Source organism: Mirounga leonina, unplaced genomic scaffold, assembly GCF_011800145.1.
Source record: "Mirounga leonina isolate KUSES-001 unplaced genomic scaffold, KU_Mleo_1.0 Mir_115, whole genome shotgun sequence".
Classification (NCBI taxonomy): Eukaryota; Metazoa; Chordata; class Mammalia; order Carnivora; family Phocidae; genus Mirounga; species Mirounga leonina.
In genome coordinates, this window is record NW_023270268.1 from 45,611,536 (window position 1) to 45,638,979 (window position 27,444).

General features: G+C 37.5%; 2 protein-coding genes across 2 annotated transcripts in view; one reads left to right on the forward strand and one right to left on the reverse strand.

Moving 5' to 3' along the window:
- MED12L (mediator complex subunit 12L) overlaps positions 1-27,444 on the forward strand; it is a 317,050-nt gene that overhangs the window by 237,152 nt on the left and 52,454 nt on the right. The window contains exons 16-26 of the mRNA XM_034997061.1: positions 6,824-6,971; positions 11,557-11,675; positions 12,335-12,478; positions 13,317-13,480; positions 16,191-16,322; positions 19,582-19,809; positions 20,654-20,795; positions 22,382-22,502; positions 22,852-22,953; positions 23,682-23,795; positions 27,050-27,249. Of these exons, the coding sequence (XP_034852952.1) occupies positions 6,824-6,971; positions 11,557-11,675; positions 12,335-12,478; positions 13,317-13,480; positions 16,191-16,322; positions 19,582-19,809; positions 20,654-20,795; positions 22,382-22,502; positions 22,852-22,953; positions 23,682-23,795; positions 27,050-27,249 (1,614 nt within the window). The remainder of the gene's footprint in view (positions 1-6,823; positions 6,972-11,556; positions 11,676-12,334; positions 12,479-13,316; positions 13,481-16,190; positions 16,323-19,581; positions 19,810-20,653; positions 20,796-22,381; positions 22,503-22,851; positions 22,954-23,681; positions 23,796-27,049; positions 27,250-27,444) is intronic.
- P2RY12 (purinergic receptor P2Y12) overlaps positions 1-27,444 on the reverse strand; it is a 45,412-nt gene that overhangs the window by 5,956 nt on the left and 12,012 nt on the right. The gene's annotated exons all lie outside the window — the stretch shown is intronic.

Here is a 27,444-nt window from a genome sequence, read left to right on the forward strand (position 1 = left end):
GTATTTTTAAGATGTTCAGATGAAACAAGTCTTGTGAAAAAAAAAATCATCACTGGTTTCAACAAATTAATATGCCATACTAAAGGAGCACTAGGGCGCCTGGGTGGCTCAGTTGGTTAAGCGACTGCCTTCGGCTCAGGTCATGATCCTGGAGTCCCGGGATCGAGTCCCGCATCGGGCTCCCTGCTCAGCAGGGAGTCTGCTTCTCCCTCTGACCCTCCTCCCTCTCATGCTCTCTGTCTCTCATTCTCTCTGTCTCAAATAAATAAATAAAATCTTAAAAAAAAAAAAATAAAGGAGCACTAATTTAGGATACTGAAATCATTCTACTTTATGAAGAATTTATGTTTCCAAATTCCTAGAAGGCTATGAATAGGGATTTGAGGGGTAAATGAAAGGCTCCAGTTCTTGATCTAAATGAACTGTCCTTTGATTTTCACTTACAACCATACCTATCTGTAGACCACTTGATTTTGAAAGTGACTAAAATCTTTAAGAAGCCATTCAGATTATAACATACACTGTTTGTTTGTTTTTTTAAAGATTTTATTTATTTGACAGAGAGGGAACGAACACAAGCAGGGGGAGAGGGAGAGAGAGAAGCAGGCTTCCCGCAGAGCAGGGAGCCTGATGCGGGGCTCAATCCCAGGACCTTGGGACCATGACCTGAGCTGAAGGCAGATGCTTAACCGACTGAGCCACCCAGGTGCCCCAAAAAGTACACTGTTAACCCTTGAACAACATGGAGGTTAGGGGCTATAGTAGTTGAAAATTTGTACAGAGCTTAATTTTTTTTTTTAATTTTGAATTGATATGTAGTTGATATATGCATATAACTTTTGACTTTTCCAAAAACCTATTAGTAGCCCACTCTTGATGGAAGCCTTATTGATAATATAAGCAGTTGATTAACCTATATTTGGTATGTTATATATTATATACTGTATTATAATGAAATAAGCTAGAGAAAAAGTATTACTAAGAATATCTTAAGGAAGAGAAAATACATTCATAGTACTTACTGTATTTATTGATAAAATCTGCATGTAAGTGGACCCACAAAATTCAAACCTCTGTTTTTCAAGGGTCATGTATATTATCGTACAAATAGAAGTAGATCAAGTTGTGCACTTCAGTCTCATAAGAACAGCACATGCAGTTTGTAATTGTATGTATTACCATTGGAAACAGGACTAATTTTGATTTGGTTAATTTCTATGACTGAGATGACTTAGAAAATGAATGTATACCCCAGAATTTTTACATGTAAGTGGTTTAATTGGTTTATTTATTTTGCCACATCTATTAATGGTAGTCTGCTTATCTGAAAAATATTTACTTCAAATGGGATTACTCTGTACTCAAGAGAGCCATGTCCTGTAATGGTAGGATCTGGTGGTCCTTGTGGAACCAGATTACAGCCAGAGTGTGGAGATGTAATTGAGACATTTGATTAGGTCTCAGGCTATTTTAGTTCTAATATTTTATGGTTTCAAAACGTGGTCATTTTGGCCTTAGTGGATGTTTTGATTGAACACATACATTAAAGGCAGTTCTTACATAATCTAGTGGTTTCACCTATTAAGAGTATAGAAATTTAGGTTATATATTAGACTGCACAAGTAAGAAGTCTTGGGTTTGGGGTATTTAGCAAAAGAGAATGCTATGTTGATCCAATTATTTGTCATTCTTGGCTTGATTGTTTTGCTTTTGAAAGCAGAGAACGTGTGTGTGTGTGTGTGTGTGTGTGTTCAACCCTACTGAATAAAGCCACGTCATTTCAGCCATACCATGGTCTATAAGCTATTGTAGAACAAAAATTTCCTATATAAATCTAATGAAAGGAATCTCCTATTTTTCTGGATTTAAAGAAGTTACTCCATTTCAGGTAGAGTAATGAATGAGAAGAAGCTGCTAATTTCTTGTTCCCCCGACACAGCCTCCCCATGCATGTCACTCCCTTCTTACACCTCTGCCCAAGGCTTATCATTCATGTAACATTTATTTGAAGTTAATTTATTCTAAACAGAATAAAGTGACATATCTAAAAGAAATAATTTGAAGGCCTCTTTTAACAGTTTTTTCATTTTAATAGATTAACATACAATTTTAATGTAAATAACCTCATTGTTTTTAAAAAGTATTTTTTTTTTTTTTAAAGATTTATTTATTTATTTAAGAGAGAGAGCCTGCACATCCTGGGCAGAGGGAGGGAGAGAGAGAGAGTGTTAAGCACACTCAGTGCTGAGTGAGTGTGGAGCCCCACACGGGCTCCATATCACGACCTTAAGATCACGACTTGAACCGAAAACCAAGAATCGAATGCTTAACAGACTGCACCTCCCAGGGACCTCTTAAAACGTGGTTTTTACTACTTTTCTGGGAGTTGGAGTAGGGTGCTCTGTGCAGTTTATTTCGTGATGTATGCTGGGTTTGCATTTGGATATTGAAACATACATAATTATAGAGTGTTGGGGATGCATGAAATGCTATATTTTGTTTTATTAGAAGGACCATTGCATTTACTTCATCTAGTTTTTCTTAGTGTTTGGAAGAAAAGGAAGCACATCTAGAATAGGATTCTTTTTTATCTCTTTTTAAAAAGATCATTAATTTATTTTAAAATTCTACGATTATTGGGACACTGTAGAAATACCAGGAAGTATGAATGAGGTAAAAGGAGACTATGCATCTGTGATCATCTCACCTCTGTTATCACATCTTATGAACACACGCATGTTTTGGCAACGTTTCTAATCACTTATGTTTTGATGATGACTTAGAGGAGATTTCATTTCATTCAGTTAACTCCAGTTCTTCCTTCTAAGGGTATTTGGCTCAAGAGACCTATTTTAATTTCTGTAGTACTACAAGCCTTCTAGGGCTTTTGGACATATATCCTCCTAGTTTCTTGATCACTTAAGTCTTTGTGAGCATCAGATACTATCTGGAGAAGAAGAGAAATTGATCCTGAGGATGAGATTTTCAGAAATTAGTTTATAGGTGAGATGATCTGTCCAACCTAAGCACAACAGTGGGCTGGCATGAGAGGGGTTGCTAGACTTCTTTGGACTCTCTGGTTGATTCTTTTTCCTGTCCAACAAGTGTGTCCTTCAGGGTCTAAATAATAGAGTAATTCTTTGGTACCGATCTCCCGTCATTGATATTACTTACCACTATGCAACTTGAGGGTTTTTAATACCTAGTTGAAAGAGCAGAACTCATTGATACCTTTGGAAATATTTGGTCCATTTTCAAAGGTTGACCTTGTTCTCATATAGTATGAATTGCTATTTGAAGACATATTTTTGACAAGTACTAAAAGTTGATATAAATAAATCTTGTAGGCTAATGAAAAACAGTTGCTTTTAAACTATCTCTGCCTTTTCTCTTTGAAGACCAGTAACAGCTATCACGATTTACCTAAAAATATTAATTATCAGACACAAATATGGTCTTAAGGCCCCATGTAAAGGCTGATAGGTGGTTCTTTTGCAGTTAAAAGCATGTTGCTCTTGCTTTTTAATTTCATCCCTTCACTCTCAACTCTTCACTTTGCTTCTAGCCCCACTCCCTGAGCAAATCAGAGCCAATGAACTGATAAAAGATTCTTCAAGTTCCTTATTTTTTTATCTCCAAATTTCCCTGTAGTATTTTCACCAGTTTTCTTTCTCCCCTGTGTTTAAGTAGAAAGTTGTCCCTCTCTTTCTTTCCAAGTTAATCCAAACAAGCAGCCATGGTTTCCTACCTCCATCATCAGTTATCTACCCCCCAATCTGGATTTCCTTCATGGAGACTCCTTTATTTGAAACATATCTTTGGCACAAGAGTTTGCCATTGGTTATCCTAATATATCTTTCTTCTCCCACCTATCAAGCTTCATGCCCAACTAGTAAGTGTGAGACAACATCCATTGTGATTTTTTACTGAATTTGACACTGTCGATGGCCCCCATTGTTACGTATCCCCTTTCTGACTTCCATGACCATCACTTGTCCATTCATCTTATTAATTATGGAGACTATTTGTACATCATTTGATGGCTTATTTATCTCTTTCATATCTCTGCTCTGTTGGTTCTCCCGTCCCTCCCAAAGAGAATATATTACTCTTATCCCTAACAGCATATATTAAGTACCTGATTAGTGCCATCTAAGGAGAATATAAATGTGAATAAAATGGACCTGTGGGTTCTCCCTCACAAAAGTGACTGTGTAGCAGGGACGGCAGACATTAAAGAAATAGCTCGAAAATGGGTGGATTACACTGTGGCGAGTGCTCCAAAGGCTCTCCTCCCCTCCCTACTCCTCCTGTGCTGAGGGCTTTCACTCAGCTGAGGTGACAGTGAGGGACCTGATGCTGTAATTGTGCACAGCACTTACACGTGTGAGGGGCAGCCTGTTGAGAGTATTTTAGGTGGCTGGGGGAGCAACAGCAAAGGAAGGAAGTACCCCAGCGTCTTGAGGAAATGTTGAGTAATGCAGGACAATGTGGATCTGGGGTGCATGCGAGTGAGAAGTGGAACTAGAAATTGAGTGGACTGCAGCGGGTTCTGTGTCTGATCTGCTGCTAAGCGTTTTACATACTTCGTCTCCGTTATTCTGACAAAAATCTCAAAAGGAAGGTGGTATCAGCTCATTTATCAGGGGAAGAATCTGAGGCCCAGAGAGGCTCATTAGGTCAGAAGGACTCAAAGGACCATGGAGTCAGCAGATGACACTACCTGAATTGAGTCACATCTTGCTCTTACCCTGAGCGTGGACTGTTACTGGTACAGGTGGAGCCGTAGTATCTGTGTGTGTGTGACGAGCTCTGCAAACGCTACTTTTATGACCCTGAATCTGTGCTCCTTGAGGACAGGGACCATTCATCCTTGTATTTTCTCAGGCTTCCTAGCATCTTGTCTTCCCCCAAGTAGATATTCTAATAGCAGGTGTTCAGTAACTTTGCTGACATCTTTCCATCACTCGTCACACAAAAGTTTACATTAGAACTATTTGCCAGGTACCTTAACTGAAAAAAATTGCCAGGGCACATGACTGGCACTGCCTGAGGTTGGTTGGTTGGTTGGTTTTTAGATTTTACTTATTTGAGAGGGAAAGAGAGAGAGAGGGAACATACCGGGGGGGGGGGGGGGGGGCAGAGGGAGAGACAGAAGCAGGCTTCCCGCTGAGCAGGGAGCCTGACGCAGGGCTCCATCCCAGGACCCTGAGATCATGACCTGAGCCGAAGGCAGACGCTTACCCGACTGAGCCACCCAGGTGCCCCCTGCCTAAGTTTTGTACAGTTTTCTCAGTGTCCTCCTGTTCCCTTCCAGGGCTCACATGTACACATCCCACTAGACAAAAAAGAAATATATCAGTAATTGTCTATAATGGCAACAAAAATTGGAGATTAATAAGCTGCTCAGATCATGCAGGTGTGCAACAAAATGTAGGAATCACTACCTGTGTTGACTTTATCTTGTGATTAGGTCTTGTCTTTTAAAACCTTGGAGGAGATTTGGATATTCAGAATACAAAGTAACTACAACTTCTAGAAGGGACTTGCTCCTAGCTTTTTTTTTTTTTTTTTTCCCCCCTTAAGAGGCAAATTTGAACACCTGAAACGTTACTAATTAATTCTGCACAGGGTAGCAAGTTGGATTGTCAGGGTATACAAATGCATATTTTTGGGAGAGTATAATAAAAAAGGAATCAGTGCAAAGAAAAGTGGTGACCTAAATGCAAGTGTGTGAGAAAGACCCAATGATGGAAAGTGGCAGAAGCTGAGAGAGGAAAACAGGCTCTTACTTCAAGAGTATAAAAGCAAAATGCAACTTTGTGCAGAGTGCAGAGTTTTTGTTTTGTTTTTTAAATAAGTCAAATCAAGCATGGAATTCTCCAAGTCTCAAGGCTTTTGCCCTTTTTTGTAGCCATTATGAACACAGTACAGTTAGTCTTCCCTGGGAGATAGTCTTTGCTCATGCAAGCTCCTTAGAATTAGTTACTGTTAGGAAGGGTAAGTGCCTAACATGGGCAAACATATACAAAAAGCTAAGGAAAGGGGATGTACTGAGGCTTAGAGCTTGGAATTTTACTAAGAAAATGGAAGAGTATAGAATTTGTTTAGCGGTATGTGTGTGTTTTTGTTATGCTGTCACTAAGTATTTTCTTTTCCCTTGTGGGAAAAATAGTGCTTGAATTTACTGTGTCTGTGGAACAGGGGTGGAGGTGGTCCAGTAGAGGAAGTTGGTGTATAACATGTTTGCATTTCCAGCTATTTGCCTCACACCTAATGAGACCTGCCCTCTTTATTGTTTTGTCATTTGGCAATAAATATGCATACATCTCACACAGTCATGTTGGAAGCCAATGGAACATTTTTCTCCTCAAAGCACTTGAGGATCCTAGCAAGATCATTTTTTTAAAAATTTAGTATTTAACGATGCCGTATATAGAAAACCAAGCTTGCTAAGAAATAACATTTTCCTTATGGAAGAAGTATGACTAGATAATATGTAATATGATGTGACATTATTACCATGTCAAATTTTAAACAATGAAAAGTTTTCAAGAGTCAAAACTTACTCTGGAGGGTACGCCCACATCAAATGCTTCTATTAAGACTTCAGGTCAGTTGACACTTTTTTTTTTTACTTTGGCAAGTTCCAAACTGGAAAAACAAGGGTGTTGCCAGTGGAGGTTGAGGTGAATTGAAAGGTGGGTGGGTTGCCACCAGCGCAAGCCAGCATGAAGATGCTGTGGTTAGTGCATTTCATGGATGTGAAATGCAACCCCACCCCTGCAGACAAGGGTTTCAAAATGTATTTTCTGCTTTTCAGGATGAATCTTCAAGTCATGAATGTAACCAGCGCACAATCCTTCTTTATGGAGTGGGCAAAGAGCGTGACGAAGCGAGGCATCAGTTGAAGAAGATTACCAAAGATATTTTGAAAATCCTAAATAAGAAGAGCACCACAGAGACGGGGGGTAAAGAACCTCAGTGCATTTGCTCCCATTGTGCTGTCCTTTGCCCTTCCTCTTAGCCCGGTCTTTATCAAAGTCATACATGACACTGTCACCAGAGTGTTTCCTCTCCTGAATGACTGTCATATTGCAATATGAATAAGCATATTGAAATTTTAAGGCCTTGGTTCTATTTATAGTAATCCTTATATTAAAATACCGTGTTCTATAGATAGATATAGGTAATTTTAATTTTCTACTCTTTTGTTTTTATTCTTCCCAAAATTTCTACAGTAGGCATAAAGAAGTACTGAAGAAGGAGTTGGAAAACCCTTAGTCTGGAAAAGTTCCATTTCTTCAATTCTTTACCATCTTTTTTTTTTAAGCTTGTAGTTTGCTCTGTGTACTCACATTTGCACGATAATTGAAAATCATGATAGTGTACTTGCTGATCTTGTCTTACTTTATTCAGAAGAATAATTGTAATAGGTAGTGGTGGCTACCCATAACACCAAATGATTTCGACTAAAAAAGAAAATTGGGTCTTTGTTCTGTAATGCCTTCTTTACTTGGAATAGTCTTTTCCCGTGCTCTTGACATAGATTTTTTACAGTGAAGCTATGCCTTTATATTATGTCACCACATTGCATAATTGGAATTCTTTAATTATCCACTTCACATTTGCCTAATTACTCCTTTTTAAAGATTGTTTATTTTATTAGGCAGTCATAAGATTTAAAATATGATATCATTCTATATACTTCACTACCATTACTGGTGTTTATTTCTTTATTGTGTAAATAACCAAAGAAAAAAAAAGTTTGGATTTTCTCTATGCAAACAGTGTTCTTCCTACACATGGCATAAACCACTCTAGGAACCCTGCTTTGTTGGCCAGTGCAAAATACATATGTTTTTATGAACCTCTTCACAGGGCCTCCAGTCTTTAGTCTTTAACCAGGTGATTTACTTAGAGGTTGCCCACACTAGATCTTTCCGAGACAAAGTACAGAGAGAACTAATACAAATGGCTCTGTGTCCTCTCCATCACTGGGGGAGCACATGCAGAAACAAGGTACAAGGGCAATATGCTTTTGAGTATGAATGTGGTGTTGCAGGTGTCTGATGTCTGAGGCAGCTGTCTTTAGAACATAATGAAAGAATTACTTCAGGTGATTTACAACAGTTCCCTGACTCCTCTCCCTTCCATGGCCACTGAAGGACCTTGTACCACACTGGCGCCATGAAGGAGCAACGAAGAGTTGTGGATGGGAAATGAAACCTTGTTGTTGTTGGCCTGTCATTCTTGAGCTTGGTTTAAAAAAAAAAACAAAAAACCCCCCAAAACCCAGAAACAAAGAACCCGCTCTAAGAAAAACTGTTGATCCTCTTGTTTTGCTGTTTTTCTCTGTTAGAGAAAAGAGGAAATGGATTGCATGTAGAAGGTTGAATTTAGAAGCGCTATAACTAGCTAGCAAAGAAATTTGAAACTTCTTTTTGTTTACTTGGAATCGGATGGCCACTGTCTTCTTTAGAAGGGTCAGGGAAACATATTTCATCAAAATTAATTTTAGGGAGTCTCTCCCGATCTTATGGAATTTGGGGATTTGGAAGGCTTAGAGGGGTCAGAAAGGGAAGGAAACAGTGCGGTGTCCTTTTTTGTTGAGCCTACTTCCTTCCTTTACAATGAGTATTTAATGCCAGACTTTATACAGTCTATCCTATTTCTATACCAGTCTCTTAAATAGGCAGTTCTTGCTTATGATCTCACAAAGAGAAAATCATTGTTGTTTCATGCTACTTTTTGAGATATTAACAGTGAAACCAGCACTGTGGAGATATATTTGCAATGGGGATTTTTGTCTTCCCCTCATTTTATTTTTTACTTTTTAAAGATTTATTTATTTTGGAGAGAGTGTGCATGAGCAGAGGGAGGGGCAGAGGGAGAGAAACTCAAGCAAACTGCACCCTGAGTGGGAAGCCCACCCAGGGGCTTGATCCCACAACCCCGAGATCATGACCTGAGCCGAAACCAAGAGTCGGATGCTCAGCCGACTGTGTCATCCAGGTGCTCCTGTCTTTCCCTCATTTTAGATAAAATTCCTCCTTCAGAAATATGTTAATTTAGGCTGTCGTGAGCTGTCCTCTGATAAATAGTCAAAGTTTGAGTCACTACTTAAAACCTAGTATGCTCGCCAGAAGCTAGCTAGCTGTACTTCTGATTAATGGTGATTTGCCCACTGTTTCAGCAAAGAGGAGGACTGGTAAGGAAGGGAAACAGAGCTTGTGTTAGTGTGTCTTTGATTTCTGGCTACATATAAAAGTATGGTTTTGAGGAACTCATTAGAAGTGTTCTCACATCAGCTAGGCCTTATGTAGGAGTTCAAATGACACTTCCCAGTTGAGCATGGTCAATCTTCATTTTCCATTTACATTGGCCAGTCATCTTTGGTTGTCACTGTTTTTTTAAACATTAATGAAGTTTACCATGACAATAAAGTCCAAAATTTCCAGGATTTAAAGATTTTTTTTTTAAAGGGAAACCAAAATTAAGCAAGAAAAGAGCAATAAAATGTATTATGAAAGCAAATTAACATAAAACAGATGAGGAAAATCAATGATTACGACTACATTGTTATTTATGTAAATACCATGAAAATAAAATAGTCCATTGAGAACCACCACTAATTCCTTAAATTTTTTTAAAAGTGAATGTCAATTGCCAAGACTCCAATTGTATGAGGTTTTAAGAAGTTAGCTACATGTAAGTAAAATAGAGCCTATTTAGCATAAACCAAAAAAAGTGAATTTGTGAATTCTCATGCAGGCTGTACTTCCTCAAATGTGTTATTTTTTGCTTGTTTATTTGTTTTGGCCCCAGGAAGGACTGATTAAATATGTTAACTTCACTTTTACAGCATTTTGTACCCAAGACAATTGATGTGAGTTTTCAGCCTTGGGATCAATGATGTTAGCTCATGAAATATTTAAAACTTGGATATATTAAGCATGCTTATTACATGTGAACAGCTAAAAAGAAGGCAAACGACCACACTTAATTTGAGAATAGATATTGAAAATCAAGTCGGTTGGGGTGCCAGGGTGGCTCAGTTGGTTAAGCGTCTGCCTTTGGCTCAGGTCATGTTCCCAGGGTCCTGGGATCGAGCCCCACGTTGGGCTCCCTGCTCGGCAGGAAGCCTGCTGTCCCTCTCCCATTCCCCCGCTTGTGTTTCCTCTCTCGCTGTCTGTCAAATAAATAAATGAAATCTTAAAAAAAAAAAAAATCAAGTAGGTTTAATGAACTTCTGAGTTCTTACTCTTTGCATTAGATTTGGTGTTAACACAAGGGGCACAGTCTTGTATCTTCTGTTACTCATCACCTCTGAATTCTATGTACTCTCCTATCCAGGTTTGTTTGCTTTAGGAAATAAAACACCCTGGTGTGTGCACACCTACACCTATAAACTACACTTGCTTGTATTTGAAAGAAAATCTCTTCTAATGTTATTTTCTAAAACCATTACGTTTGCCTTCAGCAAGATCTTTTTGCATTCAGTGAAATATTTGTGTCTTTAATAGAAAAAAAAAAAATCTGTAAAGTGACCTTTGTTCTCTGAAAGTAAACTTTCCCAAATAGGACATGAGTGATGAAGCTCCTGTCTGTCTCAGTAGCCTTAGACTACTTAGAATCAGAGCGTTAGAAATGATCTTACAGATCATGTAATCCGACCTTTCTGGGTTTTTTTAGATTTGTCTTTATAAATGCATATATTTAAAGATATTTAAGACCAGATCTGATTCTTTTTGAATTGTTGAGAAGAACAAGAATCCTCCGGGGAGAAGTAGTGTTTATAATATTTTTTTTCTGGAATTTTCTTTAAACTTCTTTATGCTAAATTGATAAATGTGGCACTTTCCCATTATGTGGAGCGATTTAATCCTTGCTACCCCTAAAAAACTTTAAAATTGGGTAAACTTCCTTTTTTACATATTAAACTGTTTGGGAGAAATATCATGGTGAATGTCCTAACAAGATGCCAGTGAAGTTTCTATTCTGTCAGTGTGACCCTGGGTGATTTTTTTTTTCCCCTTTCATTTTTATCATTGTATTTTAAGAGCTAGTGAGAAATGTTTATAGAGGTACTTCCCATTAATAGTCAAAATCTGGAAACTGCTCACTAGAATGAATAAATACATGGTGGTATATCACACGTTAGTATACTATCCATGAATGGGAATTACTTAATTTTAGAACAAGTTAAAATTGCCTCAACAGTGTGGATCAATTCTCAGAAGCATATAGTTGAGTGAAAGCTGCCGGATGTGAAAAGTATCTCTCCTTGTTTCCAAAGTGGGCAATACTCATCCAAGCCTTTAGAGGTCAGGATCTTGATTCCCTGGGGCAGAGAGGTGACTAGAAGGAGCCCGAGGGGGTATCTAGTTTTCTGGTATGTGATTTTGTGATTTGAGTCTCATTACTTGACTTGACTTTGTAGAAATTCATAGTTTGTGCACTTCTCCATATATGTTATAGTTCAATAGAAAGTATCCCCTGAAAAAGTCAAGAGCTTCCATTAAATGGAAAGTAATGTATCCACTGTCTATTTAGTTGGAGATGAAGGACCAAAAGCCAGGAAGAACAAACAGGAAGCATTTCCGACACTAGAGACTGTATTCACAAAACTTCAGCTCCTTTCGTATTTCGATCAGCATCAAGTGACGTCTCAGGTAGCTGTTTAAAGCTATGTGTTATGCATTTGGGATATTCATATTTACTTCAAAATTTCTTTCATGCAGTGTATGTTTTTGGCCTTATTTGGTTGTATAGGTATGTTTTTAAAACATATTTGGAAATTTGGAATCATCTCAAACTATTGAGTAGTTCAGTTTGAAGCATCAGGTTGCCTTCTTCAGAGAAATTAATTTTTATCACTCATACTTTTGCCTTATGATAATAGTCAACACTGTGTCAGATAGTCCCTAATGCAATAGTTACGTTATTACATTTTGGTCCTACATTGCTATGGGAAGGGAGAAATCTGTTGATGACTACAATAAAATACTATCTAAATGAGCAAAAACCAGATCTGTGTTGTTTTACAAATCCACTGATTCTCAGATAGATGTTATCTGGAAATTAATTAGCATTTGTAGTTGTTCTACCATTAAGATAGGTTAAGATCTTAATGACCACTTGGCTTATTTCTTCAAATTATAGTTGTAGTAAGAAAGTTGTTGGATTTGTATATAGTTTTGGTTTCTTTGGAAATATGTTTTAACTTTTTTTCTAAGTAGAGTATATAAATTCAAATTTCTTAAAAAATTAAATTAATTTTGAATATTGATTTTACAGTTGTTTTCAGTTTTTTTTGTTTTTGGTTGCCCAGATCTCTAACAATGTGCTGGAACAAATCACAAGCTTTGCTTCAGGAACATCCTATCATCTCCCTTTGGCTCACCATATTCAGCTTATCTTTGATCTTATGGAGCCAGCGCTAAACATCAATGGACTAATTGACTTCGCAATACAGGTGTCAAAGAGACCTTGCTTCTCTCAATTTTAGGAAAGCAAACCTGCTGGGCATCATATAATTTAAAATGAGCAACCCAGTGCATTTTTGAATAATAGAGACATTCTGAATCAATAGTATTCAAGTAGTATTTTAATTGTAGCCATGTTCATAATCTTCAATTAAATAATTAAAATTGTGCAAAAATATATAATAGTTATTTAAAAATGTGAGGGTTTTGAGGATTTATTTTTGTCTTTTGTTCTAAGAAAAGGTGAAAGTTTATTTATTGTAGAGTATATTTTAGGTTAAGAGCAAAAAATAAAACCTTATAATTTGATTTGTCCCATTAAATGTCTTATAAACAGACTTGAGTTCATTTATTATCTTGCTTTTAGTGAATAGAAATAAAACTCATTTTCTATTTCTTATTGGAGGTGTTTTGTTAATAACAAGAAAATAATGATAAATAACTTCTGTTTTCTTGAAAAGAAAGGAAAAGAAAGGAAAACGTGAGAAGTGGGGATATTCTCTGAAATCATCTGGTCTAGAACTTTGGGCTGCCATCAAGTTTTGGTAGCTGTTTCAGTGTTGGATACTTTCTGATTGTATGTATCATGATGTCTAGACAGAGGCAAAACTGTAGAATTTGGTAAAGGATTAAAAATAAAAACCAGTTTAATTCGTTGGGGCTTGTTTTCTCACACTGTAGTTGTATATGCATATGGTCCTGGGACAGATAATGGGTGAGATCAAATGGTATTGGAATGACTCAGTGTATCTGTGGCTTGTGAAAATAAATGTTTTTCCTCTTCCTTTTGGCAGCTACATTTTTATTCAATCTTTTCTTCCATTGTAGCTGCTAAATGAACTGAGTGTTGTGGAAGCCGAACTGCTCCTGAAATCCTCCAGCCTGGCAGGAAGTTATACAACGGGACTCTGTGTGTGCATCGTGGCTGTTCTCAGGCGGTACCATAGCTGTCTCATCCTCAATCCTGATCAGACAGCCCAGGTGTTTGAAGGGTTGGTATATAAAATATCATGACTGTTTTTCACATGTTGTCTATGTATAATTTGTGATGGAATGTCATAATGGTTTTAAGAGGAAAAACAGGACAGGTGTTTGTTTCAATTTGAAAGATAGAATTAAAGACTACTTTTGCCGGAAAACATTTATCAGAGAAGAAGATGTAAGCAGGAAAAGTGTGTTCTCTAAATAGAGGGGCCTTCCTTGCCTGCCCCTAATTTCTATGAGCATAAGCCCATCATTTACAACACTGTATCATTTGCTACCCTGAACCATGGCTTATGATGAATGATGAATATGTCACAGCTGCTTCATTGATGTAATTCCAGTTTATAGTCAAGACGAAATGAGCTTTGCACACATTGTTATTTTCCTATTTGCTTCTTCAATTTCGTTTCTTTTAGGAACTAAATACGTCTTGACAAAAGTTAATCTAGAACAAATGACTTTCTTGTGTCTTAGTCTGTTTTTTGGTTTGTTTGAACTGTAGGGTGAAGTTTTCTTTGCTGTCACTCATGAAGTTGGACCAAGTCCTACATCATCCCCATTAGAGGCTGAGGTTACAGGGCCGAGAGAAATGTAGTGACAGAACACCTGTATGGAGCTCCTTTTTGTCTACTGCAGACTTCTTTCTCTAGGGCTTTATATATATTAAAACAAAAACAAAAACAACACCTCTTTTTCTGAAATTTTCCTTCCTGGATTTAAAAGAAACATGGGGTTCTGTGGTTCCACAATACTTTTTTTCTGTAATCTAGCGCATGCAATCAATTTATCATCTATTCTGGGGTGCCATCCATTTAGCAGAAGCTTTTTGGGGGAAAAGGAAATGCTACCACATTAATAGCACACACAAAATATTAAATGAAATCTTAAACATTCCAGATTATTTTTAAAAGGTTGAAAATATTTTAGAATTCAGGAAATATAGGACCACCTAATAGCCCTCAACTACCCTATAAAATTGCATAATTAGTACCATTTACAAATCATGAAACTGAGACTCAGGCCTTTTAAATGAAGTGTTTGTTGAAGTGATCTACTTAACATTGCATAGCTAATAAATCTCCCAGATTGCTAAAAGTCATTCTACGTAAGAGCACATTCATGCACCTTGATTTATACCGTGCTTTCTAAACTGTGTTTGGAAACCCATCAGTTAGTCATAAAGTGAATATTACAGGTTTTGACAAATTTTTTTTTGTTATTTTGAAATTTATTTTAGTATCATTTATTTTGACATTTTAAATGTATTATCTATTAAGTGTTCATAAAATCATATTTGATATTATATTTTTATTTTGTACTGAATGCATATACTGGATCTCAGTGTAAAATGTTTTTCTTATCTCTAACAAGTGAAAAAAAATCAAGGAAATACTGCTATGGTATGGATGCCTACCAAGTTCTCAGTAAATGTTTGTTTACTTTAATCACAACATAATTCCTTGCTTTTTAGAGTATGTGTGGAGTTTTTAAATTAGTATATTTAACAGATCGAATCCTCTACTTTGCTTCTTAATTGCAGGATACTTTTACTGTAACTGACAGCTTTTACCAGCTGTCTGGTGGCTCTGTCTGCTGATACCATTTCACAGGGCTTGGGATGCAACATTGTCATTTCTTTATTGTCTTGTCATTTCCACCTCTGGTATTTGTGATTGTAGTGTCCTTCTTGGCCTTGACAGCCTAGGCCCTCCCTGGTTTCCCCGACCCCCTTAATAATGGAGAGAGCTGAGGATTGGGAGTCGGGAGACCTCAGCTCTCCTCTTGGATGTGCTATTAATTAGCTTTTTGCCTTTGGGCAAGTTATTTCACCTGTCCTTGAGCCTCAGCTCTGTTTTTTTTAAATGAGGAAAGTGAATCAGATGATTTTAAAAGCCCTTTTCAGCTTTAATAATCTGAGTCATCGATGACACTATTGTGATATTACTGAACCCTATAACAGAATACAAGATGGCAATAGTGGAATCAGAGTTACAAATAGGTGGATGGAGCACCAGTGTTTTCTTGTGTGTTATATGAAGCTTTTCGTTGAGTGAACTGTGGCCAAAGGGACCATCCTTCCATTATGGGGAAAAGAGCACATAAATGGAACAGTAACAGTACTTCTTTTTTGAAAGACTTCTAGAGAATGTCATTAAAAAAAGGCGGGGGGGTTAATTTCTTACATAAGGTAAAGTAAAATTTGTGTCTGGTTTGGATAAACAAGGAGAATATGACCTCAAATCATGAATTCATCAAGTTTTTGCCAGGACCAGCTCATGGTCCTGAAAATGAATTTCCCAGATTTACTGATTTAGAGACTTGCTCTTTTCCAAAGGAGTGGACTTAAGAATCTTTGCAAATGGCCTGAATTTATGAATCTTTTTACTGAAGAGAGATTCTCTACGACAGAGTTCCTCGTGTTCTAGTCACAGTAAATTCATTGATGGATTCTCCATATGTACCTTCTGTATTCATTTCTTGTTGTTAATGGTATTACCCAAGTCTTTTTAAAAATCATCTAGTTTTTCAATATCCTAATAGAAAAATGATATTTTATGCAATTATGTACTATTGCTATAATCATTAGTATCAAAAACCTGATACCTTTTTTCTTATCCAAGTAATACACCCACATAGTCTCACTCTAAAGGATTCAAATAATAAGATATATATTAGCAAAATATGCATGTCATTTCTTCACGAATTTTTCCCCCTTAGGTTATGTGGTGTGGTAAAGCATGTTGTGAACCCCTCAGAATGTTCCTCCCCCGAGAGATGCATCTTAGCCTACCTCTACGATCTCTATGTGTCATGTAGCCACCTCAGAAGTAAATTTGGAGACCTCTTCAGGTGGGTAGAAGAAAATCAACAGGAATAGGATTATGCCTATATTTGGTAGTGACCCAACTGATATTGTCATACTTTTTAATAATGAAAATTAATCATAATTATATCTGCCAGAATTCATATTGAATTGTTTTTCATTGTCACTTTGACCTCCTATTACCAGTTACTCTGCATGTTTAGCTATGATGGCAATTCTGAGATAAACTTGAAAGGAAATATTCTGTACTTTGCACTTGCTAGTACCTCACTTGAAACATTGTTTCACTGCTGTTTGAATGCTTACTTTCTCACTGCCTTTGCTTCTCTGCTTCCTTGACCATCCTATTTCAGATGGTGTCCCTGATTGGGTGTCATTCTCTGCATCTTAGCACTTGCTATTACTACCCAAGTACACAGGTGCTAGAAAACACATACTTACTTAATGTTATTTTGAGGAAATTTCGATTATTAATTGTAGGTGGGGTTATGAAAGGGACGATAATAGCTGCATATTAAATTTGTCATCTAGAAGGAGCTAAGGAAAGAATTAGGGTTCTTTGTTCTTAAATTCCGTGAGCTTTGTCATCCAGGTTTGTGTAGATGTGACTGCTCATCATTGCTTTGTCACCACCACCATCTCTTGGTTAGACCATTGCAGAGTCCTGACTGATTTCTCTGCTCGCACCCCTGACTCTCTTTAGCATATTGTCAGCATACCTACTAAAGTCATCCTTTAAAACAAGAATAACTTGAAGATTTCTAGTGGCTTCTTATCTACACAGAATAAAATTCAAAGTCCTAACCTGCCTTCAGGATCCACTGAATGCAGTCTACTCTTTTCCCTCTTCCCCACTGTGTACGCCATGCTAACCACATGGACCTCCTTACTGGTCTTCACACACTCTAAGCACACTCCCATCTTGGGACTTTGGCACTTGCTGCTCCCATTCATGTAATGCTTCCCTTCTCTTACTAACATGTTCATCCCCACAGTACATTTATGGTCTACCTACCTGCCCATCCTGTTTTCAATAGCAGCCTCTTCCCCCTACTCTCTGTCATTCTCTGAACCTTAGCACTTGCCATCACTGGGTGAATTATATATGTATTTATGGTCTGGCTTCCTCCTAGAATGTAACCTTCGTGAAAGGAGGAACTTTTATTTTCTTCACTGGCATATCCTGGTACCTTGAAGAACGTTTGGCTCCTAGCAGGCACTGCAAAAAACCTGCTGAATGAAAGCTTCATCTGGCGGGGGAAAAAAAATCATGATATTTTCAATGGTATCAATAGGGGAAGAAAACGGGAGAGTATGTCATGAAATGAGCTAGGTTTCCCAGTAATCCCTTGTAGAACATTCGAGTGGGTCTTAGGAAACATCTTTCCACAGAAATGATGTAATAATACCATACATTCTTACTTTACAGACAGCTTTCATTTTCAGTTTACGGTTTTCAGAGAGCTTTCTCATACATGATTTGGTTCTTGAAACCAAATAGTGAACTTCCGGAGAAAGCCCCAATAGCCTGTTTGACCCCTAGTGCTCCCGCCGGGTAGTGCAAGTGTGTTCAGTAAGTGAATTCAAGTAATGTGCCCCGGGGCGTGTGGAGGCTTAGGAGACCAACAGTGAGCTGAGGGGTCCGTAAGGTGTCACATCATAGGGAGGGGCCCTGGCTCACGCTTGCTCAATTAAAGATCTGGCAGACCAGCACAGCTCTCTGGAAACCCTGAAGTCAGGCATTATTTGTTGATCGGGATTAAGAAGAACAGTCAAGGGCGCCTGCGTGGCTCAGTTGGTTAAGCGACTGCCTTCAGCTCAGGTCATGATCCTAGGGTCCTGGGATTGAGTCCCGCATTGGGCTCCCTGCTCTGCGGGGAGCCTGCTTCTCCCTCTCCCACTCCCCTTGCTTGTGTTCCCTCTCTCGCTGTGTCTCTGTCAAATAAATAAATAAAAAATCTTAAAAAAAAAACAAACAGTCAAACAAAAGCTAGCGACTCAGAGAGATTTCTATTATTATGCTAATAAGACAGTTCTAATAACTAGATCTGAAAGAGCATCTCTAAAGTTGTGTGAGAGGACTGTTGGGGGGAAATACATCTTGCACTGATTGGGCGGCAGCTGTGTGCCAGGCACTGTGCTGGGTTCTTTCCATCAAGATCTTTAATCCTCCCCACAACCTTAGGAAGTAGAAATGACTGTTCCTAGCAAGAAGTGATTGTTCCTCATCATAATCTAATAAATGGTGAAGCCTAGATTTGCACATAAGTCATTTTGGCCTAAAAGCATGTGTTGCTTTTATTACTCTGTCAGGTTTTTTCAGGTACAGGCAATTTCAGACACAAAATGTCTCAGTTGTTTCCTTAATTCCATATATGTCTGCAGCAGAGAGTGGTCAGAATTTGAGAGTGACCTAGAAAGCAGCCAATGTTTTATTAAAGCATGGAAGGGCTCGTCTGGAAAGAGTGTAATAAATGAAATAGGAAGCCTAGAAATGAAGAGTAAGGAGACTTCACCACGAGGCACAGATGTCAGAAAAATTATGCAATGCAGTCTGGAGGTAGCCGAGAGTCAACTCAAGAGAAGTCTCTAGACTGAAAGAAAAGTGGGCGCTGACTCTTAAAAAAATTAAAGAGAGGAAAGCAGAATTCTTTTGGTTTCTAAGACAGACACGAATAGATTGGTAGAATTAAGTAGGAAAAGAGGTAATGCTTTACTATTTGCCAAAGTCCGTTTCAATAAAATGACACTCAGTGTATAGAGAGGTGGAGGGAACCAGCAAAAGAACAAAGCTGGTTTTTGTTTCATTTTTTACTGAGAAAGTGAAACACATTAAGAACTATTACTAAGTGAGAATGAATGAAAAGTTGAGTAGAAAGGTTGACAAGGGTTAAGGCAGGAAAACGGGAGACGTTTAAAAGTCCTCAGGGCTGTGAAATGTTCATCCTTTTGAACTGGTCATCCAGATTGCACGCTTGCACCCTTCAGGGACAGCCGACACCTTTTTATATAAGGTGTCTGCTGAGAAAGAACGGAGAAGGCTGTAGTTACTGTCATTTAGTGGGTTTCTTTAGTCCTGTCTGCCAGACCAGTATTTCCTAGACTGTTACGAAGTTGGAATGAAAACTTCCTATTGGGACTCTTCTTTAGGAATACATTAGAGTTATGTATTTCCATAGAGTTGCTGCCATTGAACCTGTCCTTAAAGGAAATAGCCTTCTAGTTATTCTAGTTTTGTTTTTTTTTTGTTTTTTTTTTTTTTAACTTTTCTCCTTGTAACCTCAGTAGTGCCTGTTCAAAAGTTAAGCAAACCATATATAATAATGTGATGCCTGCAAATTCTAACTTGCGATGGGATCCAGACTTCATGATGGATTTTATTGAGAATCCTTCAGCTCGTAGCATCAATTACTCAATGCTGGGCAAGATCCTTAGTGACAATGCGGCCAATCGCTACAGCTTCGTCTGTAATACGCTCATGAATGTATGTATGGGCCACCAGGATGCTGGAAGGTGAGCTGGGTTACCCTGGAATTCACTTCGAACAACCTAGTCATTGCCTTGGTGTTACTTTTAAACTAATGTCATTAGTAATTGCCTGGGCTGACGTTTGGATGTTGTTTGCTTTTTGTTCCCCCCATTTATTCCTGAATTGATCTCTGCTTTATACAGTGATTTCCTTAGCCTGACAGGCTATCCTGGCTGAATGCTCTGGCATGAGATGCTTTAGATATAAACTATAGGTTGTCTGTCCACTTAAAAAAAAAAAATAAAAACCCAAATGAAAATGACCTATATCAGAGGCACCTGGGTGGCTCAGTGGGCTTGGCCTCTGACTTGATTTCAGCTCAGGTCATGATCTCAGGGTCGTGGGATCGAGCCCTGCATCGGGTCCGTGCTCAGCGTTGAGCCTGCTTAAGAATCTCTCCCTCCCTCTCGCTCTGCCCCTCCCCCTGCTTCTGCTCACTCTTTCTTTCTAAATAAATAAATGAAATCTAAAAAAAAAACAAAAACCTATTTTAAAACAGTTTTTTGACCTACCTAAATTACACCGTGTCTTTAATTTTTTTGATGCCCCTAAAAATGTAAGTTTGTAAGGTTTGTTCTCAGAACAAAAATACGTTAATTGGCATCTGTACTGATTTTTCTCAGCAACATTAAATGTTTGAAACCACTTACTTTTATCTTTGGTTCCAGGTTCTACTAGGTTATTTAACAAGTGGGTATTTAGTAAAATCCTTGTGTTTTCGAAGTGAATGACTTGTTTGATGGTAGTGAGGTATGTGCTCATTAAGTATATTACATGTGCCTGTTTCTCTCCTGTTACTTTCTACTATGTTCTTTTTCCTCTTCCCAGGATTAACGACATTGCCAATTTCTCCTCGGAGCTGACAGCTTGCTGCACTGTTCTTAGTTCAGAATGGCTGGGAGTTCTGAAGGCTCTTTGTTGTTCTTCAAATCATGTGTGGGGGTTTAATGATGTACTTTGCACTGTAGATGTAAGTTTCCTTTTTTGCTTAAAAACTCATCTGTGCAATGAAATATTTAGTTAGTAATTCTTTTTAATCGACTTAACCCTTACCTGAAATATAAAATATTTTCCTTTCTCTGCCCAAAAGCAATAAAGGAGAATGCGGTTGTCAAGGATTACATAAATGAAAAAAAAAAAAAATTGGAATAAATACAATAGCTTAATCTACAGCAGAGATGCCAAGAGTTTCCCTCTTTTTAGCTGAGATTTCTTATATAATATGTTCTCTTCAGAGCTGTCGGTTCATATTGTTTACCCAAGTGCCTTGGACTCCTCATGGTACAAGACATAATTTGCCTAAAGCAGTTTACATTTACATTTTGAAGAGAACCACTTTGTTTTGTAAGGCTCAAGGCGCCTTCTAGGAACATAGCTTTCACTGTGTTGCTTAAGAATGTCCAGGCCCAGATTCATTGACATGTTCAGTCTTTCTTAGTGATTGTGTCTGGAAGTTGATGAAGAGATACCTGGTATATATCACCGATTTCCTTCGCATGTCCTATAGCATCCATGATGTGTAAAGTTTTTAAAAAATCTGTCATGAGTCTCTGTTTTTCCTATCACTTCTTGGAGTGATCATGTTATATGTTGGTGTGTCTTCTGTGTAGAAGACATTTATATATTTTTACAAACCTCCTTCTGCCTTCCACTTAGAGGTTTACTTTCTAGTTCTGGTATCTCAGGTAACTCATACCTGTTACCCGCTTTTCCAGACAGAAGAAATCCCAATTTTTATCTTTAACATAATTCCTTAACCTCTGGGTTGTTTTCTGTTATACTTTATCTCCGCTTTGTTCCTTCATCTGCAAAATCAGGATTAATAATAGTATGAGGCTCATGGTGGTATGCTATTAAATGAGGTGATTTTTGTAAATCACTAACCATAGTTATTGACATATAATACAACTTAATATGAAGTCTGCTGTTATGATGGTTTTTGTTATTGTTCTCTTCCAAAGTCTTGTTTGGTCTGTGTAGGTAGAGGTTTTATCCTGAATGAATTGATTTTCCTTCTCTTCTTTTTTTCACAATCTCTCTCTCCTCTCTCTCTTTCACTCTCTTTCAAGTTTAGGAATCAGTTGGAAATTTTCAAAGTTGTTTTTAAAACTAATTATGTTATAGGATCATTCATATTTATCCCTGAAAAGAACTCTAAAACATTAATAAGGCTTAGAACTTCCTTGTTTTTCCTTTGCTCCCTAATGATCTTACCCTTAAATAACAGATGATGTTGTATTCTGTCAAAAAGTTTTATTTATGCTACATCTTTTAGGAATTTCTTTATTTTGTTTTTGTTTTGTTCAATAACATGGACTCTAGGTAAAACTCAGTATCTCCCGATAGCATTGGGATGTAGGTAAACCTCATTTTTCGTCTTATAAAGTAGAAATAGTCCTTAGAAGATAATAAGTCTGACGTGTTACCATTTCACTCTATTGGGTCATTTTGGGATTTGAGATCTTACTGGTGTTGCCTACATTCTCTTAGATATTAAGCTTAGATATTACCTGAAAGGGTGTTAGGTATTAAAACATGTCAATGTTTTTCTTGAAGGTGAGTGACCTTTCATTCCATGATTCATTAGCTACTTTCATTGCTATTCTGATAGCACGACAGTGTTTCTCCCTGGAGGACGTCGTGCAGCACGTCGCACTTCCCTCGCTCCTGGCAGCAGGTACGGCACGTCCAGAGTGGCCCTTGTTACTTGATGGCTGTCTTGGGGTGGTTTCTAGCTATTACAACACAGTAAACATACTATTAAAGCGTCCCCGCGTTGGGCCGTGGTGTGGTGTTGAGGTAAAGATTGTAGAATTGTCAGTGATGTTCTACACAAAATCAAATGGATCCCTATGGAAAAGGTTGTTTTTAAGGAAGCCCTCGGGTTTCCTGAAAAAGCTTAGTGCCTTACCTCTTACTGTAAGGAGCATTTGTATTTAAATTATTCCAGAAAAGTTAGCTTAATAGAAAACCTGAAGACATGTCCTTGAATAAATTAGCAAACGTGCTTTTAAAATCTTTCCTAGCTTGTGGAGATGCAGATGCTGAGCCGGGGGCGAGGATGACATGCCGACTTCTGCTTCATCTCTTCCGAGCTCCCCAGGCCTGCTTATTACCTCAAGCAACCGGTGAGCTGAAAGCTGAAAAACCCCTGGTGACATTTTCGTCTGGAGGTATAGATGCTAAAATGACCAAGTAGGCTGTCCGTTCTGTCATTTCCTTCCTGATACTGGTGAGCTTGCTGTGCAGGTGAGGAGCGAGTGTAGTAATGCCCTTGAGAGCGCTCTCAGCACCTTTTATTTATGCAATATCAGGATGGATTGAGAAACTCAAATCAGGAGTTAATAAACCATGGAAATACTTTTGCTCTTAGGCCAAGCCCTGCTGGTGGGCGGCTTGATCCTCTCACATACTATGTATGTTTGTTATGAGCCATATCATAGCAGCTTAGGGCAATGATGATTCATTTATTCTTTTACTAAGGTAAAAGGAATAAGGTAAGAATTCTAGGGGTGTGATTGAAGTGTGTTTCTAAGAATCATTTCCATACAAGGGTGTGTGTGTGTGTGTGTGTGTGTGTGTGTGTGTGTGTGTGAGACAATCAGCATATGTAGATGAAAGTTCCTGTTTTTTTGGTACATCTCCTTAAGGAGCAAAGACGTTGTTTTAATAATTAAAAAGAAAAGGTTAAGAAAGGAATACTGACGGTGTTTCTTAGTGAATCCATGAAGCATCGATTAAAGCTAACTGATGGCAGTTAAGGACCCACAGTCTAACAGTGAAAGACTGCTGATTGTAAATGGTTAGAAGAGATTGTTAATGGTGGTAATGAGACCATTTGCTGTTGTTCTCATAGGCAAACCTTTCCCTGGAATAAGATCATCTTGCGATAGACACCTCTTAGCCGCTGCTCACAACAGCATTGAAGTGGGAGCCGTGTTTGCTGTCTTAAAAGCAATTATGATGCTTGGTAAGATTATCCTGGCACTAAACTTGGTTATTCACCAGAAACAGAGGAAAAATAATTTGTATTTAGGTTCAACTGTAATTCATATTACTAGAAACATGGTTTGGTTTGGTTTGGTTTTCCTGGCAAAATTAGTTGGCTTTCTCCAAGTCCAAGATCAGTTGGACTTGAGATGTCTGCTCCTTACCTACAAATTCTGGGGGAATTTAAATATAATAGGTTTTTGTTTTTGTTGGTTTTTTTTTGTTTTTTTGGGGGGTTTTTTTTGATGGCATTTTAACTACAGGATATTTCATTTTGATATAACACAGATTCTCAGACCCACAGGGTGGTTTTGTTTTTATTTGTTGGCATAAATCACACTTTGTGATGGACACAGATGACATGGTGATCTAACCAAAGGTTTAAATTTCATGTCATATATTAGGAGCAGGACATCAGAAAACCTGGGTTTTAACCTTAGTGTTTCTACTTCAGTTGTGACCCTTAACAAGCATATAAACTTCTGCCTTGGGGTTTTCATGAATCAGGTAATAATTGCAATGATGTTGATATTATTGATAAATCAATATTAGATATCAGAATTTTTAAAAATTTAATCCATAATGTCCAAGATGTCCTTTATACTCCTATTGGCATATGTACTCCTGGAGTAGTAGTACTGCATTTTCTATTCATTGATAGTGTAATGCTTTAAGACATTTTGATTCTATAAATTGGTCAGGATTTGAATGAGTAGGAGGTCTTGAGTCCACACTGCCTAATTCCAACTGTGGGAACCCTCTTTTGGCCTTGACTAAATAAAAGTTCTCTCATGTTCTGAAGGAGCTCTCTTTGATTAGAATAGAAACTATTGAGTAAATAGGAAATGTTTTAGAGGAGTCTTAAAGAACATGATACTTTATATACCTGTTTGAATGTTATTTGGTGACAATAAAGGATAACAGGATTTTCACTAAAAAAATTATTAAAAGTTCACCTTAAGAAAAGAATATATACACACACACATACATATATTTACATGTGGTTTCTAATTTTTGCAGTAGTTTAAGATTAAAGGCTGGAGAAAACATATGTATACATTTATATAATATATCAAAGGGATGCCCTTGGAAATGCCCATGAGTTTATAGTAAAAGGGAAAGGTAGAGCCATGTGGATGGTCATAGCCTCTCTTCTGAGCTTAGGAGCTTGTATTATTATACCACCAACATTAAATGCTCATTTCAGTAAATAAAATTTCTCTTCTCTGATGATGTTTGAAAAGAAAATGGCTGGTCAATCTACTTAAATAAATGTAGAGATCATGAAGTCAGAGACTTGCTTTTTTTTTTTTTAAACTGTGGTATCTCTAATGCCCATCAGAAAAACTAGAAAGTAGGTTTTGAAATAGTAGCTATTCAACAAACTAATGTTTGAATTGTGACTACAGAAGGGGATAGACATTTAATGGCAGAAAGCAAGATGAGTGCCATCTAGACACTTACCCCTTCATTTGGAGGACTGTTCCAGTTCCAACTAAAATTTGCCAGCCTCTTTAAAGAGTCACATAATTGTATTTTAATATCCATGTGTAATAACCAGTTCATTTATCTTTGGTTGGCTTTCCTCGATCTTTGTAATTCACGTCCGTTCTTGGTAGATAGAGAATGCTTCAAGTCTGAGAAGTCAGGATCGGGTCATTTGGATGTCAGCAGAGCTTTGGACTGGGTAGTCACTGAGCACTCTTTTCTACAGTTACAGAAGGTTCTGGCACAGTCTCCTGTACCTTCTCTGTCATCCTAACATCTAAACTAAATGAGAATCTGAGGATTTCCTAGGCAGAGGTGTTTGTTTCTCTGATTTTGTTTTTACGGAAGTTTTAATTTCTCTACCTTACCCTGTCCTTACCAATGTTCTCTCAAGTCCTGTCCACCAGGATCTGTTTTGAGTTTGGGAGCTAAAACTGTTCTTTAGAAATTGGTTTTTAATTTATGTAGTAGTTTTACCTTAAGGTGTAGAAATAGTTCTTTATATCCCCAGAGGTGGGAGAAAGTATGCTAAATTTTGGTACATATCTTTCAGCTCCCAAGGAGCTCTGTTGAATTAAATGAACTCTTGTGAGTGAAGTGAAATTGGCACTTTTTCTATTGTGTGTTTTAATGAGGAATTTATGATATTATAAGATATTGATGATTTGAAAAGCATTGTTTATTCCTCCCCTCCTCTTATAATTTTATAAATAAATATTCACTAAGCCATTCTGATTTTTCAAATTTTTCAAAACCTTTTCTTGGTTGACCTGTGGGTTTTAAAAGGCTTTTTTCACTGATATGGGCTTAGTTTTACTCATAGTGGGTAGTGAGGGGCCTCATTTAAACTCATTTGTTGGTTCCAAGAAATTTTCTTGTTCAAGGCTTATAAACCTGTGGGTAAACAGGCAAAAGTTTAGAGGCTCTGTTGTCATTTGGTAGTCTTTATTATCAATTCTCTCACTTTAAAATATGATAGTGATTTGTCTTTCACAGCTAGAGAGGATTTCTTATTTCCAACTATTCAGACATTCTGCTCCATTTTGTCCCCAAGAACTTGATTATGAGGGAAACCCTTTCCTTAGTTTCATTTGACTCACTATATTAGAGGTTGATCTGGTGAGGTTTTCTAATTTGGATGTTTACAGAGAGGAAAGTGAGAGACTTGGGTTATTCAATGAGTGCCCTATGTTTTAGGGCTTCCTTAGTATGCATTGCCCTTTTCCATTCCCAGGGAAATAAATCTCTCTTGTCAAGAAGTTGATAGTAAGGTGGGCTAAGGCAAAACTTTTCTCTTGACCTATGGATAGAAAATAAGTCATTGTAAGAGAAGAAATGGAAAAGGGACATCTAGAAGGGTGAGTAACCCATTTTTTCCTTGTCTATAAGTGAAATGAATTTGAATATTGAATACATTTGTGCTTGAAATATTGGTGAAATCAATGTTCTCTGATTATTAAGTATGATTCATAATGGCCTTTCCAAGTTCAGTGAACACATACTTAATTCTGTAAACGAAATAAGGAATAAGTCTTGAATATGCTTCTTTTTCCATGTCCAGTGAAACTTCTCTGGGTTCTTGCAATTATTCTCTTGATCTGTTCTCTCTCTTGCTGAACAACAATCTATGCCATAATGATGCCATTCACGTATTTTAAGTCCCTGAAGGCTTGCTTCATTTACTTCTCAAGGATTTGGCAATAATTTGAACTTCTGTGATTTTGCTTTTGTGGTTCTATTATTTAGGAGATGCCAAAATTGGCAATAACAATGTCAGCTCTTTAAAGAACGACGACTTCACCATGAGGGGTTTACGACGTGATGGGAATGCCGATGATATCTGGACTGCCTCACAAAATTCAAAATCCTGTGGGAAAAGCATTTCCATAGAAACTGCCAATTTAAGAGAATATGCTAGATATGTACTGAGGACTATCTGTCAACAGGTATTTTTCAGATTTAATTTGCCTTTAATTTCACTGTATAATTGTTCTTATGAGAGAAATGCTCACTGTTGTAGGAAACTTGCACATTGGGGGTCCTTTTCTTCCTGCTAACTTTATTTGGAAATAAATTTGAATTTGTTGAAAAGTTGCAATAATAATAATAAAGAACTCTAGTGTATATGCCCTTTATGTAGA